Here is a 15513-nt window from a genome sequence, read left to right as displayed (position 1 = left end):
ATTCAGCGGAATCGTTTATAAGGAATATCCAGGGACTCTCTAGCGGCTGGGAATGGAAGCTGGAGGGATGTAACGTGTGTAAAAGAGAGAGAATTTACTTGTATCTTTTTAAAGTGTCGGAACGTTCACTCTTGATGTAATGAGAGCCGAAATATTTGGAGCTATTGGGAATTAAGAAAAAAAATTCGCGGAGAACTGAGCAAAAATAATGAATTTATGAAGATGTGAAAGGGAAACTACGACATGGAAAAACCGCGCAAGTAGCTGCTTACGTGCATCTCTAAGTACCACATTAATTTTTCGAATTTTCAGCTAATTTGAAGCAAAGCAAGCAAGGGCTTTTAGTTTGGTTAATTTCCACATTACACTTCTTTACATATCAGCATCTTTCCGAATGCGAGGATAGAGATTATACGAATAAAATTCAATGGGTGTGTTTATTCGGAACAAAGAACTTTAGTAGATATTTGCAGTCGCTGAAAGTTGAGATAGAAAGGTAAAAAGAATTACGAAAAAATATGAATGCTTTATAATAACCAAATTACATTACGCAATTTTTCATTAAAAAGTAAATACGAGAATTAAGAATTAAAAAGCTTTTAATTTAATAATAGATGTATTAAATGTAGTGCAGTGTCATTAAAACAAGCTTCTTAAGTGTCTAATTAAAACAAATTACAATGCAGCTATCTCATGGAGCAAAAGAAACACATAATTCTCTAAAATTTATTCTACAATATTTCACTGGATTTATATTAAAATATTGCAGCATCGAAAAAATATTATCCTTATGGTCAGACTAGTATTGCTACAATGTGATAGGAGTACAGATTTTATCTATGCATCATATAAAAACTTCTTGCCATTGTTTTAAAGCAATAAAAATTAACAAAATTATGATTAACTCTTCGCCGCCCAGACGTACAAAATGGTTAGTGAATACGAAGCTCTGGGTTCGAATCCCAGAGAAAGCATGGATGTAATTTGTCCGTCTCTTCATACGAGGCAAACGTGGCCCACCTATTAGGCACCTTCATAATAAACAAACTGTCGCTTCCGGCCTTAGTAGTGGCCAACGCCTATAAACGGTTACGGCTCACCATTGGGGGGAAGGAGAAATTATTAGTTATTCTTATTGCATCAAACAGAATCCATAAAATAATGACATAGTTCCACAATAATCATCCGTAATATCAATAAGTATATCACAAGCTGGAGGGGGGGGGCCAGAATCTTAAATTTAATAAAATTAATAACATGCTTTGAAATTTCTTTTCAAAGAGCTTTACACAAGATAAGCAGCTTTATACAGCAAAATTAAATTCACAATACAGTGAAAATTATTGCTTTTATACTTTTCAATTTACTAGCTTTAATACAGTGAAAATTTCCGTTACATTAGCCTAAAGTTACAGTAATTCAAAATTAGGCAGACGACAATTTTTAAAAAGCAATATTGAGTAATCTTGCTAGCATTAATATTGATTATCAAGTTAAATAGTATTTTTAATACCGGGATAAAGTCTTCAACTGCTTTTATTAAAAATTCAGCTAGAAAAGCTGTATATTAATACATATTAATTAAAATTTTTTATTTATTTTAAAACGGAGATTAATTTTAATACTTTACAATGGTATAAATACCCCTTATTTGAGTTTACACAAACCCTGAAAAAACTAACAGCTTGATTGGTTTTAGTAAAGTTTCAGTTAAAGAAAATTCTGATTAAATACTTCTTTAAAACGCTAATTCAGAACACAATAAGTGATAAACAAACATAAAATAAAATGATGGAATATAAAACTGAATTTCAAATGAAAAAAAAAAAAAAAAAAACTATAGCATTTACAATTTTATTATAATGCCTTCTTTAGAAATAAACCAAGTCGCATGCTAAAGGATTCTTACCTGTTCGTACTTCTCGAGCTCTTGGTGGTATATTTGGCGAATCTGGGCTAATTTGGCGCGGTAGTCGGAGTGTTCGATGGCATTTTCCGATTGGGGACCACCGCTGGACGCCGCTGCCGAAGCGTTGGCGGCCGCGCCGGCACCACCGCCCTTCTCCGGACCAGCTACCCCTTCGGCGATTAACATATTGTCCAGCCTCATCAGCTGAGGATCGGGGGGTTCTTCTTCTTGTGTGTTTCGTAAACTTAACACTAAATGAAAAAAAGAGAGCATATTTAGAAGATATTTGGTAATAAAAAAAAAAAAAAAAATTTCAATGTCAAAGATTAATATTACAAACTTGACAACATTTCACAAGACTCAAGTGAAGAAAAATGAGTAATTTACATTATTTTAATTCAATTGTTGTTTCAAGCATTTTAAGATGGATCTTTACTTCCTTGCCTGAAGTAAAAGAAGTGTTGTAATCTGGAAAAATTTCGGGCATCATATTTCAACGGAAATGCACATTTTGCCCGGTTCCTAATGCACTTGGACAATTTTTTTGCGTGATTCTGTAGGCACGGACAAACTAAAGGAGTCTTTTTTCCAAGACATATTGTAAAATGGATATTTTCATGATGTTTGTACATACTTATGTATGTTTTCGCATAAATCAAAAGCAATCAGGCGCAGAATCAGACGCGCAATCAAGACAAGTTAAACCATACAGCTAATAAGAAATACAAGGGGTGGAATAGAATAAAAAATATTAAACACAAAGAAGCAAAAAAAATTTAGTACAGATGAAAGCACACAAATCTTCTACATACTTTCTTTCAGTTAGAGAAGATATTAGAAGTAAAACACATTTAAAAAAAATAATACATTTATTCTTAGTAAAAGCACAAAGGATAAAAAAGGAAAATGTAAATATTCATGCCATAAGAATCTTTATATTTATAGCTCGTGTCCTTTATGCTTTTATACATAAATAATTCATGTATACATGCATATAAAACAAAAGGAGAAAAAGAGAAAGAGAGAACATGAACTCATGATAGTGAAAAGAATGGATCGCTAGTAAGAAACAAAGCACATACGAAATATCCCCAGAAGAGAAACGAAATATGTACCACCCAAAAGGTTTAAGGATTGCTTCGGAAACGCCCACAAAATAAGAAGTCCCCAATGAATCACTGCTTCATTTGGGTAATAAGAACCATGAAAGAAAAGGGAATGCTACACAGAAACTGAAGCACTTACGCGCAAAATAAAACAAATATCCAAACACAGAAGTGAAACATTGTAAGAGATAAAAGCAAACAACGAGTACAATTTCAACAACTGCACCACTTCCAGATACAAAAGGAAGGGCAACGTGGGGGATGGGTGAAATCGCGTGCAGATGGAACTTACTGCAAAAATGCACGGAAGAGAGCGAAAGAACACGAATTAATATTTATGTGGGATCTTTTTCTCGCACCCCCCAGTCCGCAACCCTAATAACGTTCAGAAACTTCTCATTCAATTATGGGCAGCCGTCGTTGATGGTTGTGGAAACTGCCCTCAACCACGCAAAGACGTGCGCAGCGCGGCAAATGCGCCTGAACGATGTTCATTTAAGATACAATTATCACTAATTGATGGCTATCACTTTCGGCGAATTTAAATGTTAATCATGATGGCTGAGAGGCGGGGGTCGGGCGAGAAAGAGAAAAGTTTAAGTGACTATTGTTACAAATTATGAAATACTTCACTCGACGCTTAGCAATGGAATAGCGCAAGATGTAATGAAGAACTGATGCTGACTACTCTGACTGTAGAGAATTAAGTAAGGGAATATAATGAAATTTATCTTTCTTATTTATTCAGAGCGTAGATGTGTATTAGAAGTAAAGAGCATTTTAACAAAACAATAATTCAGGTACGGATGGTTGTAGAAATAATAATTAGATTAGCTGTGTTGTGACTTACCTCACTTGTCTGACAGTAACATCAGCACAATCCCCCGAAATTCATCGTGGTAAGAAGAGCAAGATTGAGCCTATCGTTGCCAAGAACCTTTAGCACTTTGCAGGTAACAGGTCTGACTTCCCTCAGTTCTCCCCCCCCCCTAATTTTGATGAAGAGCACCGCGGGGGAGGGACAGGTCCAAGGGTCTGTCACTCCTGTTCCCCTACCAGCAACCTCTCGAGAGGACTTTCGGTTCGACATATATTTAGAGCGTCCCCATGCAAGAACACTATACAGTTAACAACCATTCATGCCTTCTTCGAGATTCGAACCCGGGCCCTTCGGTATCACAGTAGGCTCCCCTAATCACCATACTGTCTGGGCGGCGTTAGATTAGGTTATCCATTACGATAAAGTACTTCCGGACCATCTACCTGTACCACTCGCCGAATTTTAAAGATTTGAGATTACGATATGGTCATAATAACTTGAGAGATTCTGATACCTTAGGGAAATTTTCTAAGTGTGCAATGACTATTATCAATAATAACAGGGAAGCATTTGGTGTCTTCGTCTAACAGATTTAATTGTCTTTATATTTTGACCTTTTGATCTTAAAGATTGATTTTAAATTTCAATTTGTTTTTATAGAATTGATTATATGTGATTTTACTTAAGTGATTTTATTTTTTGAATTCTATTGTAAATTTGGCCAATAATGTATGATGTTTCATTTGTTTTTGTCTTGGCCATTAATGTATAATATTTATTTATTATGGCTCTGCCCTCTGGAGGTTCTTGGTAATTACTGATTAAGATTGATTTGATGTCGCTCTCATGTTGAAAGATGAGGCCTCTGTTATTCTGTAGTATTGTGTTTTGTGTAATTCTTCATATGATTTTATAATTTCCTTAGTTTAATTAATATTTTTAATTTAAACATGTTTGAAAACATAAATATGTAATGGATTATCTTTTTTAATTTAATTTTTTAACTGTAATTTGTGTTTGTCTGCGTCGGGCATGCTGCGTTAACCATACAGCCGATTATTATCGGTCAGGAGGGAGGGTTGCAGCATGCCCGTAAACTAATCACTCACCGAATAATAATACACAGCAACTGAATTATGTTCTCTACTCTAATTCAATAGTTTAAGTAACAACAAATGAGAAATGGCAACAGAAATTGTTTAATAAGTATATGTTCAACTTATAAGGTATTTCTCTCGCCTTCCTAGCGTGCCTTCGTGGTGTAGTGGTTCTGCACGCTGGGCCGGTATTCCAGAGGTCCGTGGTTCGATTCCCGGCGAAGGCGTTTGCTCATTTTTAAAGTCTCCTGCTTCTAAATTGCCTAATGTCTCTACAAATTACAGATGAATAGCAGCATTTATCGCACGATAATAGATGCAGATGATATTAATGCATGACTTAATTTCAAAATGTAAACAAACAAAAAAAAAAGTATTACTGAAATCGTATGTTTTACATAGAATTTCGCAAAATAAGTGATTTATTAAAGCCATTCATCAGATAAATATTATGAACTAAGCACGTTAATAAAAAAATATTTATTTGTCTCTTTCAAGCTTGGATTAGATTAAAAAACATATATAATGTTAGTTAACAGTACGGAGGTTGAAATGAGGGAGATCTAGTCAGTTTCCCTTAATTCAAGCTATTTTTCACAGATCTTTCCTTTCTGGGGAGGAGGAGAAGGGTGATGAAAATGCTACGCTTAGGTTATGGACGGTTTCATGACGCATGCCATGCTCAAGTTATGGACAGCCCCAGAACAGGAATAATCAAGCCGTATTCATTGGCCATAGACATAAAGTATACTTTAGTGGTAATGATCGACTTTTTTCCTCGGTGTCCCATGCCTTTCTTATTCAAATACCAACTGGACTTCCTGACAGATGTATTTGAAGTATGCATTCCGTAAAGACACTATAGACACAGACTTCGGTGCTTTATCCGAGGTTTGACCTCGAGGTCATCCGCCCGGCAACAACCTTCTGTTAGCATAATGACTGAGCAGCTGAATGACAGTTTTCAGTATATTATCATAATTAATGATTATAACATTTAAAATGATTGTATGACTTCAATGAACATTTAAGCCCAAAGAGGCGTTAGTCCAGAAGATCTGTTAGTCTCGAAAAGGCATTTTGCGTCGAATCATTATAAACGTCTGCATCACTTCTCAAATTGTTGCCACTAAATATTATGGCATTGTATTATATTTTAAAGAAATTAAATAATGAAGAATCTGCATGAATGTATAAATGTTTCTCGCATTGTGAAAAAAAAAAAAAAAAAAAAAAAAAAAAACAACGATTCATAGAGCGATCAAATTCCGAATAACGTAGTCCTCCACGTGAATATGGCCACCTGGAAACCCGAATTTTGAGTTGGTTTTATTATTTGTTTCATATTTTTTAAACTTTAACGAATTTTCGTTTAAAAAACTCAACGCTCAACGGTATTAAAAGGAGCAGTGGCAACAATACAGTCCGGAATAAAATATTTTTATCTCCAGCGTGCGTGACTGTCTATTGGAAATTCTAAAAACATGCTGTTTTTTAGCATTTTAGCAAGGGTTTTTTAGCAAGGGGTGTTAGCCAAGCTCAAAGGGGTGTTAGCCCAAATGCTCTCGAAACGTGTATGTATGTGTAAATGAAGGGGGAAAGAAAAAAAGGGGAAAAGAAAAAAGTCCCTTAGGGCTTAACATGAAATCTGAAAGCTTCCAGCCCTCCCCCCCCCCGCAATTTCAAAATTGCTCTCTTCAGTTAAAATATATTCTAAAAATACATTACTAAATTTTTATACTAAAAAGAATTTGATAACAATATCACTGTTATTATACTATCACTGTTGAAATTACTATTATTTTCTGTACTGAAGTATTTCATAATATAGAAAATGTTTTTTTTAAGGTTGATTTTTCTGAAAGGTTTGCATAAATGAGTGATAACAAGTAATAATTTCAGCCTGAGAATGAATTTCCTTCAATACAGTTTGAAAGTTTATTAAGATCAAAATCTCTTTTTACAGACAAGGAAAATGTAAAGGTGCCGTAGAAATGCTTTAAAACGCAAAGGAAAGCTTACCGAAAGTTCTCTCAGTAATTAATAAACAGAACTCTTGCAAATTCAGATAAGTGGAAACTGACATGTTAAAAGCAGTAACAGTTTGATAAAATCAATAATAATGACTTATTTTTAATATAGCCTCATACACAAAAAATACTGCAGAGTACATGTGACAAAATATTTTCCATTTCCTGAGTATCTGTTACGAAAAAAGTAAACCAAGATGAGGAGACCAGCGAAAGAAAATACTGCCTCCGGAAAAACCCCAATTCCAACTTCAGGGACTACGGCGAAATAATATGGCCCAACCCAATCTCGGACCTTTTTTGGAGGAGACAGAAGCTTTATTGAAATAGTACGATTTCTTACTTGCCACTCGCACCTTCTCACGACCAAGATAAAGACAAAAGGAAGCCAAAAAAAAGGGGTAAAAGCAGATGGGAGGGTCGAAACTGAGAAAGAAATTTAGAAAAAAAGAAAGAAGGAAAGAAATGTATAAAAGGCATGGTTCTGTATCGGCTTGCATCAGTAGTACTACCATCATCCTTGCAACGTGGACAATTTAATGCCTCTCAGGCGATTTACTGGAAAATGACTTTGTGACACTATTACTTTTTTGGCAGGTTCCATTCTCTCTTGAGAAATTCCCCTATTGGAAGAAAAGAAGTACGGAAAAAATTTCTTTTCTCTTAGTTGCACGACATTTCCTTTTTTGTTGTTGTTGTCGTTGCTCTTGTACTGTTTCCCTCCCTCTTTCCCAGAGAAATCTTTTTCACTATTTATTTCGTGGGAAGCTCCGCGCCATTGCGTCCAACGCCATCTATCGGTCTGCCGCGATACCTGCAGCTGAAGCTGAGTAACATTGATGAGCGAATTCGGTAAGGAAACACAGACTGGTGTAGCGGGGACAAAACTGTTTTAAGGGGCAAATTCTCCTACACTAAGAATGACCATTTGTCTTCACATGCCAGTTGTTTCAAATGGAAAAACAACATAACGTAGTTGTTTTTGCTCCTCCTCGTCTAAGTTATAGGGCGGTACAGTAAAGGAAAATTGTAATTCGAAACCATAAATATTAAAGTTTCCTAAAATTAATTTTATGCCAGCTGCAAGAACATGTATTAACTTTGAACACCGATTTATAAACCGGGTTCAGTTACATGTCTCGATTCCAGCCGAACGAGCTGGCTGCTTAGGCATTTTCGTGGTTTTTTTTTTTTTTTTTTTTTTTTTTTTTTCCATGTGTAACGAGTATACGAGCCAGTTTCCCTTAGAAAGTCCACTACGAAGGTATTCCTTCCCTTAGGCAGTCCCCACCGGGGGTCGACGTAGAGAACTCTGCGAAGCTACTGGCTAGGATCTGTACCTAGGCAGTCTCGGCCACGGGGGTATAAAATTTATGAACTTGGTGGTTCTGAAGGCTCTGGGAAAGGTCACTTATTGGCCGGCCCCGGAGTCTGGCACGTCCTAGCGCGGCGTGGTTCTAGTAACCCGGGGGTTCGCTGGGTAATGTCCCGCGCTGCGACGGGCTCGCCCAAGCGACTGGTAGGAGCATTAGACGACCGGTGCTGCCTGGGGTACTTCCCCAGGTGGTGCTCTGCTCTCCCGGAGGGTAATAGTGGAGGTTGAACCACCACGATGTGCCCAAAGGGGGAGTGGACCCGGAATGAGATTGAGTTCTCGATACGGGGAATGCCCTAATCTTCTTCATCTTCTTCTTCTTCTTCTACGAGTCAGAGCCTTCCTGCGTGTTAAATTATCCTGTGAGACGTTAGACTAAGTTTACTACATTTTATTTTAAGTTCATTGCTACATGTTTTGACTTAGGCCAGAAGTGTTGGCTTTGTGTACTCTCAGGAGAGGCCATCTGCGAAATTATGCTGAGTTAATAAAGGGTTCTTTACACCCTTCTTCTGACTTTCTATTGTAACGAAGACCTCAGAATAATTCCTCATAAGTCTCGTAGTTTATTTTACCTAACAATACGTGCAATACGTGACTATAAGTTACACATAAACATTGGCAAGTTATTGGTTACACACGTAAACATTGGTAAGTTGGATACTAATTAGTAGTAACGCATAAACTACTAATCGTTTGTGAAACGCACAAGTTTCACAAAAAACTACCAATCTTACGGCAGCTCTTTAAAGACTTTTAATTTTGGAGCCGGCAAAAGAATTTTTATGAAAAGAAATGCAAACGTATTAAAATTCAGTAACTGCGAATGGATATGGAATAACATCATTAATTTTAATGCACTGTCATAATTATGAAAGCTCTGTCGTCTTCTGGTTAAATGTAGCAACATTATTACGACCGGTGCTGCCTGGTGTCGTATCCAGGTGGTGCGCTGCTCTCCTGGAGGGTAATAGTGGAAGTTGAACTTCCACGATGTGCCCAAAGGGGGAGTGAACCTGCAGTGGGATTGATTTCTTGGAGCAGGGAAGCCAAGACTCTTATCTTATCTTATCTTCCCTTAGGCAGATATCCCTTGCGTGCTTTACCATAATTAAATAAAACCAAACCAAACCAGTTACATATCATAAAGGTTCTGACTTAAGGAAACAAAATCGCAACTCTTTAAATTTCAAAATATTATTTTTATAAAACTATTTGCAACTTATTTGTAAATTTAAAAAAAGTGTGGCAATTTCTTCTTTTATTTTAAATCAAACGTGCAAATCAATGCGAATTAAAAAATTTTCGCGATATTAGATGCTTTTAAAAGTTGCCTAATGTATGGGCATTTAGAAAACAAAAGGAAAAAGGCGATACAAATTAAAAATTCATAAAAATGCATCGATTACATGTCCTTCCTAGCGGCGAATCGTTAGATAAATGCTCTCATCTACCGGTCAACAAGCAATCGCCAAAAGATACAAGTTTACAGGGGTGTTCCGACATAAAAATGCCGTTACCTTTATGAAGAACAGTTTTCAAAAGTAACGTCAAAAAGGTATAGTTATCGTTATGCAAGAACATTAACATGAAAATGTAGATTAATTTACTACTTTGATTAATAAAGCAATCAAAAATCCATTGCATACGGGACCCCCAGTATAACAGTAACGGTACTTTTACAAAGGCTGCATTCTATAAATTAAAAAAAAAAAAAAAAAAAAAAAAAAAGTAAGTCTGAAGTGGACACCACGTGACTTCCTTGTCCGGCCTATTAAATGATACACACTTTTTACGACATTTCATCTGACCTTATTTCCTCGAATTATTACAACTTAATTAAGCGATTCCTCGAGGTAAGTTGAAAATGACACCAAAAATTGCAAATTTCGTAATTAAATACCGCGGTCAATTTTTGACGTACGGGAATCAAACGTCTTCTAATTTTATTTTTTTATAACGTGCATTAAACTTTCCCAAACATAAGTAGGAACTGGGAGACCACATTAAGAGTTAATTCGCCATTTGCGCCCCCCCCTTTTTTTAAATTTCACATTGCCGAAAAATAAATATTTTCGTCATTTAAAATACTTTTCTATTGGAAGTGTATGAATACGACTAACGAGCGAAAATAAAGACTGGACAAGAACTTCTATGCCGGAAAAAAGTCGTCGCCGACTGCGATGAAAAATAGGAGGTGCACAACTAAACGTTATTATAGTTCTACATACACAAATTTCAACGTTCTAACCATTTTTGAGTTGTGCGATATACATGTGTAGGTACGTAAGTAGAGACGCCATGAAAAAAAATTCATTTTAAATCCATTTCACCATTAGTTTGGGGAGAAAGAGTCTTTTACTTTGCACAAGGAAGTAAAAAGAATCTTTAGCGTCTATATGCGCGTGCATCGTTGTGAAGGTTTCTGCCTTTGTAAACTATTATCTAAGAAATTTAAGAGTCTGACAGAGTTAGCAGCCTTAGAGAACAACACGTTACAGTCGTATCATTTCTAAGAATTCTCTGCGTAAAGCTTCAGTGGGTAGATTAATTCACAACCCAATTAGAAAACCTTTATCGCTCGCGTAGAGGAAATTAAGATTTCCTAGTTACAGACCTTTAGAATTAGAATTATAAAATTAGAATGGCTCAGTTACTTCAAAATAACTGGATTTTAGCCGTCGCGAAATATTTGACAGTTTTTTTCTCGTAGAATATAGAAGCATCAAATTCAAAACTGTTTTTGAAATTCTTCAGTTAGATTATTCTTTCTTTCACCTACAGCATGATTTTATGAATACATACTGCTTCGTCATGAATGGATGAGATATACTCAATTCATCATTAAGAGCAACATTTTGGACATGCGAATATTGTCAAGTGTTTCAGGGAATTAACCCTTCGAACCGGTTACACGCTGAGGCTGGTGCGGCGTCACGTGAACACTCACTGAGTTTTGTGCAGTTTAATTTGATTCAAATAGGGCCTAAAATATTGAATATCAGAAAATACTGAGCTTAGTTCGTCAACAAATTAAAAATGAGCGCAGATGAGATTCACATGAGATCTTGAAAAATACATTATCTAAATATTTTGAGGGAAAGACAAAATACTTTGTTTCGCATTAATATATATATAAATAAATAAAATGCATATTAACCGACACACTAAAGCCTCAATTTTGTCTTTAGGAAATAAGCCCCAGAAACTAATGCGTCAAAACTGTTGTATCCGAGCCTTTTAAATATATCCTGAATAGCATTATTTATATATTTACAATAAACGAAAATTACTTAACAGTTGTTTCAATGGAGTTGTGGCCGACACACTCGAAGGGCGCTGAGTTGCACAACGTATTGTGTCCACCTTCTCTCCAGTCCAAAATGCTGCAGAAGTTAATGTAGCGACAGAGGTCTCCCCAGAACTCAGTAGCCCCTCGCTAAGCATTAAGGGGGCACAACCTGCTCCTCTGCTCAACGCAGCGTCCATCTGCATTCGAGATTAAAACAGTGCCAGGGCTTCAAATCCTCCCTCCCGCAAGGATACTCTCGACACAGGATTAGCTGAACCGAAAACTCAACCGAGCTTCTGATTTATGCGGGCCCATTGTAATGGCAAGTCTTGAAGGAGGTTAATGAGCGGTCTTAGCAAGACTGGCGTCCAGGGGAATCGGGGAAGGAGGAAAGAGAAGCCCCCTCGGAATATTTGACCGACGTTGTGATGACGGCAGAAAGCCGCTTGAGGGATAAGGAAGATAATACAGAGTTGCGCTGATGGAAAAGCGCACTTCGTCCTATTAAAACTCAGCGCCAAAAATTAACCGTCGGAGACATTTTAATTTTGAGTTTAGATGGAAAGATCGGTCACGCAAAGCCAAGAGCTTTCGAAATAATCCCGAATCGCACATCACACCGAAATTTAGCCCGTTTTAAAATAAAGATGGTTCTCCTTTAAGCACTTTTAATACGAAATACTAGAGCTATTTCTTGTTCTGATTTTCCATATCGGTTTTAATTTTTTTTCTTTACGAAGGTTGAGAAATATTTTACAAAAAAATAAATGAAGAAGAAATTAAAACCCTATTTGTGAATTAAGGAAGGATGACTTCGTGGACAACTTTCCAAGGGAGAAAATCACTCTAGCCAGCCCGAATCCGAGACCTCTTAAAAGCTTATCTGCTCAGAAACTAGTTTAGAGATGATTCACATTTGATAACTAATAATATATGCGTAATAGGCGATATTGATTAAAACGCACACAAAAAAAAAAATCTTATTTCTATATAAAACTAGACGCTAGTAAAGGAAGACTCGGATTAGCCTGTTGAATTTTGTTAAAACATGCAATTTATTTCGAAGTAATTTCCTTGTGTAAGATAAGATTTATGATATGACTACTTGCTTGAGCATATCAAAGTGAAACTGGATTCAGGGAGAAGGGATTATACAATTGCTGCAAGCGAAAGTTGAACAGCCATTTTTGGCGATTCTTCCGCGAAATCCATTTTTTTGTTCATGTAAAGTATGAAAGCAAAATGGAATTTACCCAAATCCAGTAGCTAACATCATTACTTACGATATATAGTTTGTTTCATTATAGGGACTGTGGTAGACTATGAAATAACAAAAAGTGGATGATATTTTAAACGACAAATGCTAGTAAAGTCTAGAGTACTTTATGAACCAAATCTTTCAGAAAAGTAAATAAAAACATCACTGGGAAACCACTGAAATACAGTCATTTCAGAGATCCATTATCCAATATTTTTGTACTCGACATCAACAGAAATCAATAAAAGTTACCTAGATGTTTCCATCACAAGTAAAAAGCATTAAACCCGATTACATTATGTGGACTATGGTAGACGCATGAAGTAACAGAAGCTGGTTGATATTTTAGACAACATGTACTTTTAAAAATACACCTCCAGCATACCTTTTGGACCAAATCTTTCAGAAAAGTACTTAAAAACATCAATGGGTAACCTTATATGAAATACAGTCATTTCGGCGATCCACTGTCCAATATTTTTGCGCTTGACATCAACAGAAATCAATGAAAATTACCTAGATGTTTCCATCACATATAAAAAACACTAAACTTGGTTACATAATGGAGACTATGGTAAACTCATGAAGTAACTGAAGCTGAAGTAACTTTAGACAACATGGTACTTTTAAAGATTCAATACCTCCAGCGTACTTTTTTGGACCAAATCTTTCAGAAAAGTACTTAAAAACATCAAACGGAAAGCTTTAATATACCTTATTAATGTTCACGGCCGAAGAGGCTGCTCAGAACTGAAGATAGAACACATGAGACGTCGAATAAGAAAAGGATGAAAACAAAAAGAAGGGGAAAAAATGAATAAAACAAATTCCAGCCTGAGGGAATAAAAAATTACCGAAAATTGGCGATGGACGTTGAGAACGCCTTTTGCGCCCCCAAGATAAGAACAGTCAGCAGTTCTACGGTGACTCATCGTAGATCTCATCTACGGTGCTTTATGTGAGATAGAGAAAGTTCGGATAGGCACGAGACTTACGTCGCCGAATCGAAAATGATGCTGGGAAGAAAAAAAAGACAGAAAAAAAAAAAAAAAAAAAAAAAAAAAGAGAGAGAGAGAGAGAGAGAGAGAAAGAAAAGGGGATGGGGAGAATCCCGCAACACCAAAAGAAAGGACAGGAGAAGGAAGGCCCACACTCAAATATATCCAAGATCTCACGACAGCTTATTGGAATGGCTGTCTTCGTGGGCACAAAGGGACTACGTATTTCGGATATATGTACACATATCCACATTCCCATCCCCCACCCTATTTCCTCATTTCTTCTTTTCCTATCCCGTTCCGGAATAGGTTTTAGAAGGTTACTCTGCCGTGATTATGTGTTCACGGTTTGAACATTTCCAGCGACCGTATTTTCTATATATTCTCATATGTATTGGGGGAGGGCTGCGTGTGGTAAGGCTAAGAAAAGGGGGAAGAAAAGCTATCCCCGCGCTAATATTTTTCTCTGTCTGTATTCCTTATCCTCGACTCCCATCTATCGCTTTCAGCCTCGTCTTCTTTTCCTTTTTTTTTCCCAAATATTTTTTTCTTCTTTTCTTTCTTTCTTAGTTTGTCGTTTTCTGCTCTTCTAGCAGTATTTCTTGGTTCGTAGCCAACGTTTGCACATAAATTATACAGAGAATGGTTTGTTGCTGGTATACTAGATGCCGTAAGTCCGAGAAGACGTGGAATGAGATAAAAAAAATATAGTGGAGACTTAAAGGGGGTAGGGGAGCTAAGAAATTCATTCCAAGGAGTGCAGTATAAAGAAGATTAAAATGTCTTCCAAGAGTAGAGAGAAAGAACTTTGGATTGCCTGAAAGAACCGTGGGAAAAAAAGGATTTTTTTAACGTTTTTTTATTTTTCCAAGTTTCATTCATGCCCTTCCTTCGAAACATGTTTACAGTTGATATCTGTAACGGCGACTTATATTTATTTATTTTGTTTCCTATCTAGTGATGGGAAATTCAAGTTGGAAAAGAGGATGGGATTCCATCGGAAAGTGAACTTTTTTTTAGATATTTTCAAGCCAAGATCGGAATAATATTCGCCGAATTTCTCTTTTCAGTACCTAAAATTCGATTTTCAGAGCATTATATCGCGACAGATATCTCATATTTGCAGTTCTAGGAGCACTTTAACGGAAACCCACGCACAGTAAATATGATTTACGTGTTTTTGTATTCCCCACTACAAGACTAGATGTTCAAGAGGAAAAAGAAAATTTCTTAAAGGAATAAAGATAACTTTTAGTTATTTTCAGATGCTCCATCAGGAGATGCAAAGAAGAAATTTAAACTCAAAACACAAAACTGGCATTTTACACTCATGCTTTCTTTCCGCCAATTTTAACAGGTACCATTTTCGTAGGATACACACTACATTTTCGTACTTTTGTCGAAGTCATAAAAACTGAAGCGTAATAAAAACTCCCTTTCATAAGTTACCCCATGCTGGTTATGCAAAATTCTCGCAAGATATTGAGATAAAAAAGAAAGGATTATTCATGCGATTAATTCTGATGGCTGAAAAATGCGTTATTTCAATGCAGTTACTATATGGTTTACAAAAACAAATACATCAAAAAAACTATTCATTCATTTAAAAAGACATAAATAACACAAAC

General features: G+C 36.2%; 1 protein-coding gene across 3 annotated transcripts in view; it reads right to left on the bottom strand.

The window, feature by feature from the left end:
• Positions 1 to 15513, bottom strand: part of LOC118188222 (homeobox protein extradenticle-like) — a 485355-nt gene that overhangs the window by 95517 nt on the left and 374325 nt on the right. For all 3 annotated transcript variants that reach the window (XM_085806732.1, XM_085806734.1, XM_085806733.1), the window contains exon 3: positions 1910 to 2160. In XM_085806732.1, the coding sequence (XP_085662858.1) occupies positions 1910 to 2160 (251 nt within the window). The remainder of the gene's footprint in view (positions 1 to 1909; positions 2161 to 15513) is intronic.

Source organism: Stegodyphus dumicola, chromosome 12, assembly GCF_044657685.1.
Source record: "Stegodyphus dumicola isolate Sdum_Otavi_A_Nest chromosome 12, ASM4465768v1".
Lineage (NCBI taxonomy): Eukaryota > Metazoa > Arthropoda > Arachnida > Araneae > Eresidae > Stegodyphus > Stegodyphus dumicola.
This window is presented reverse-complemented; position numbering and strand designations above follow the sequence as displayed.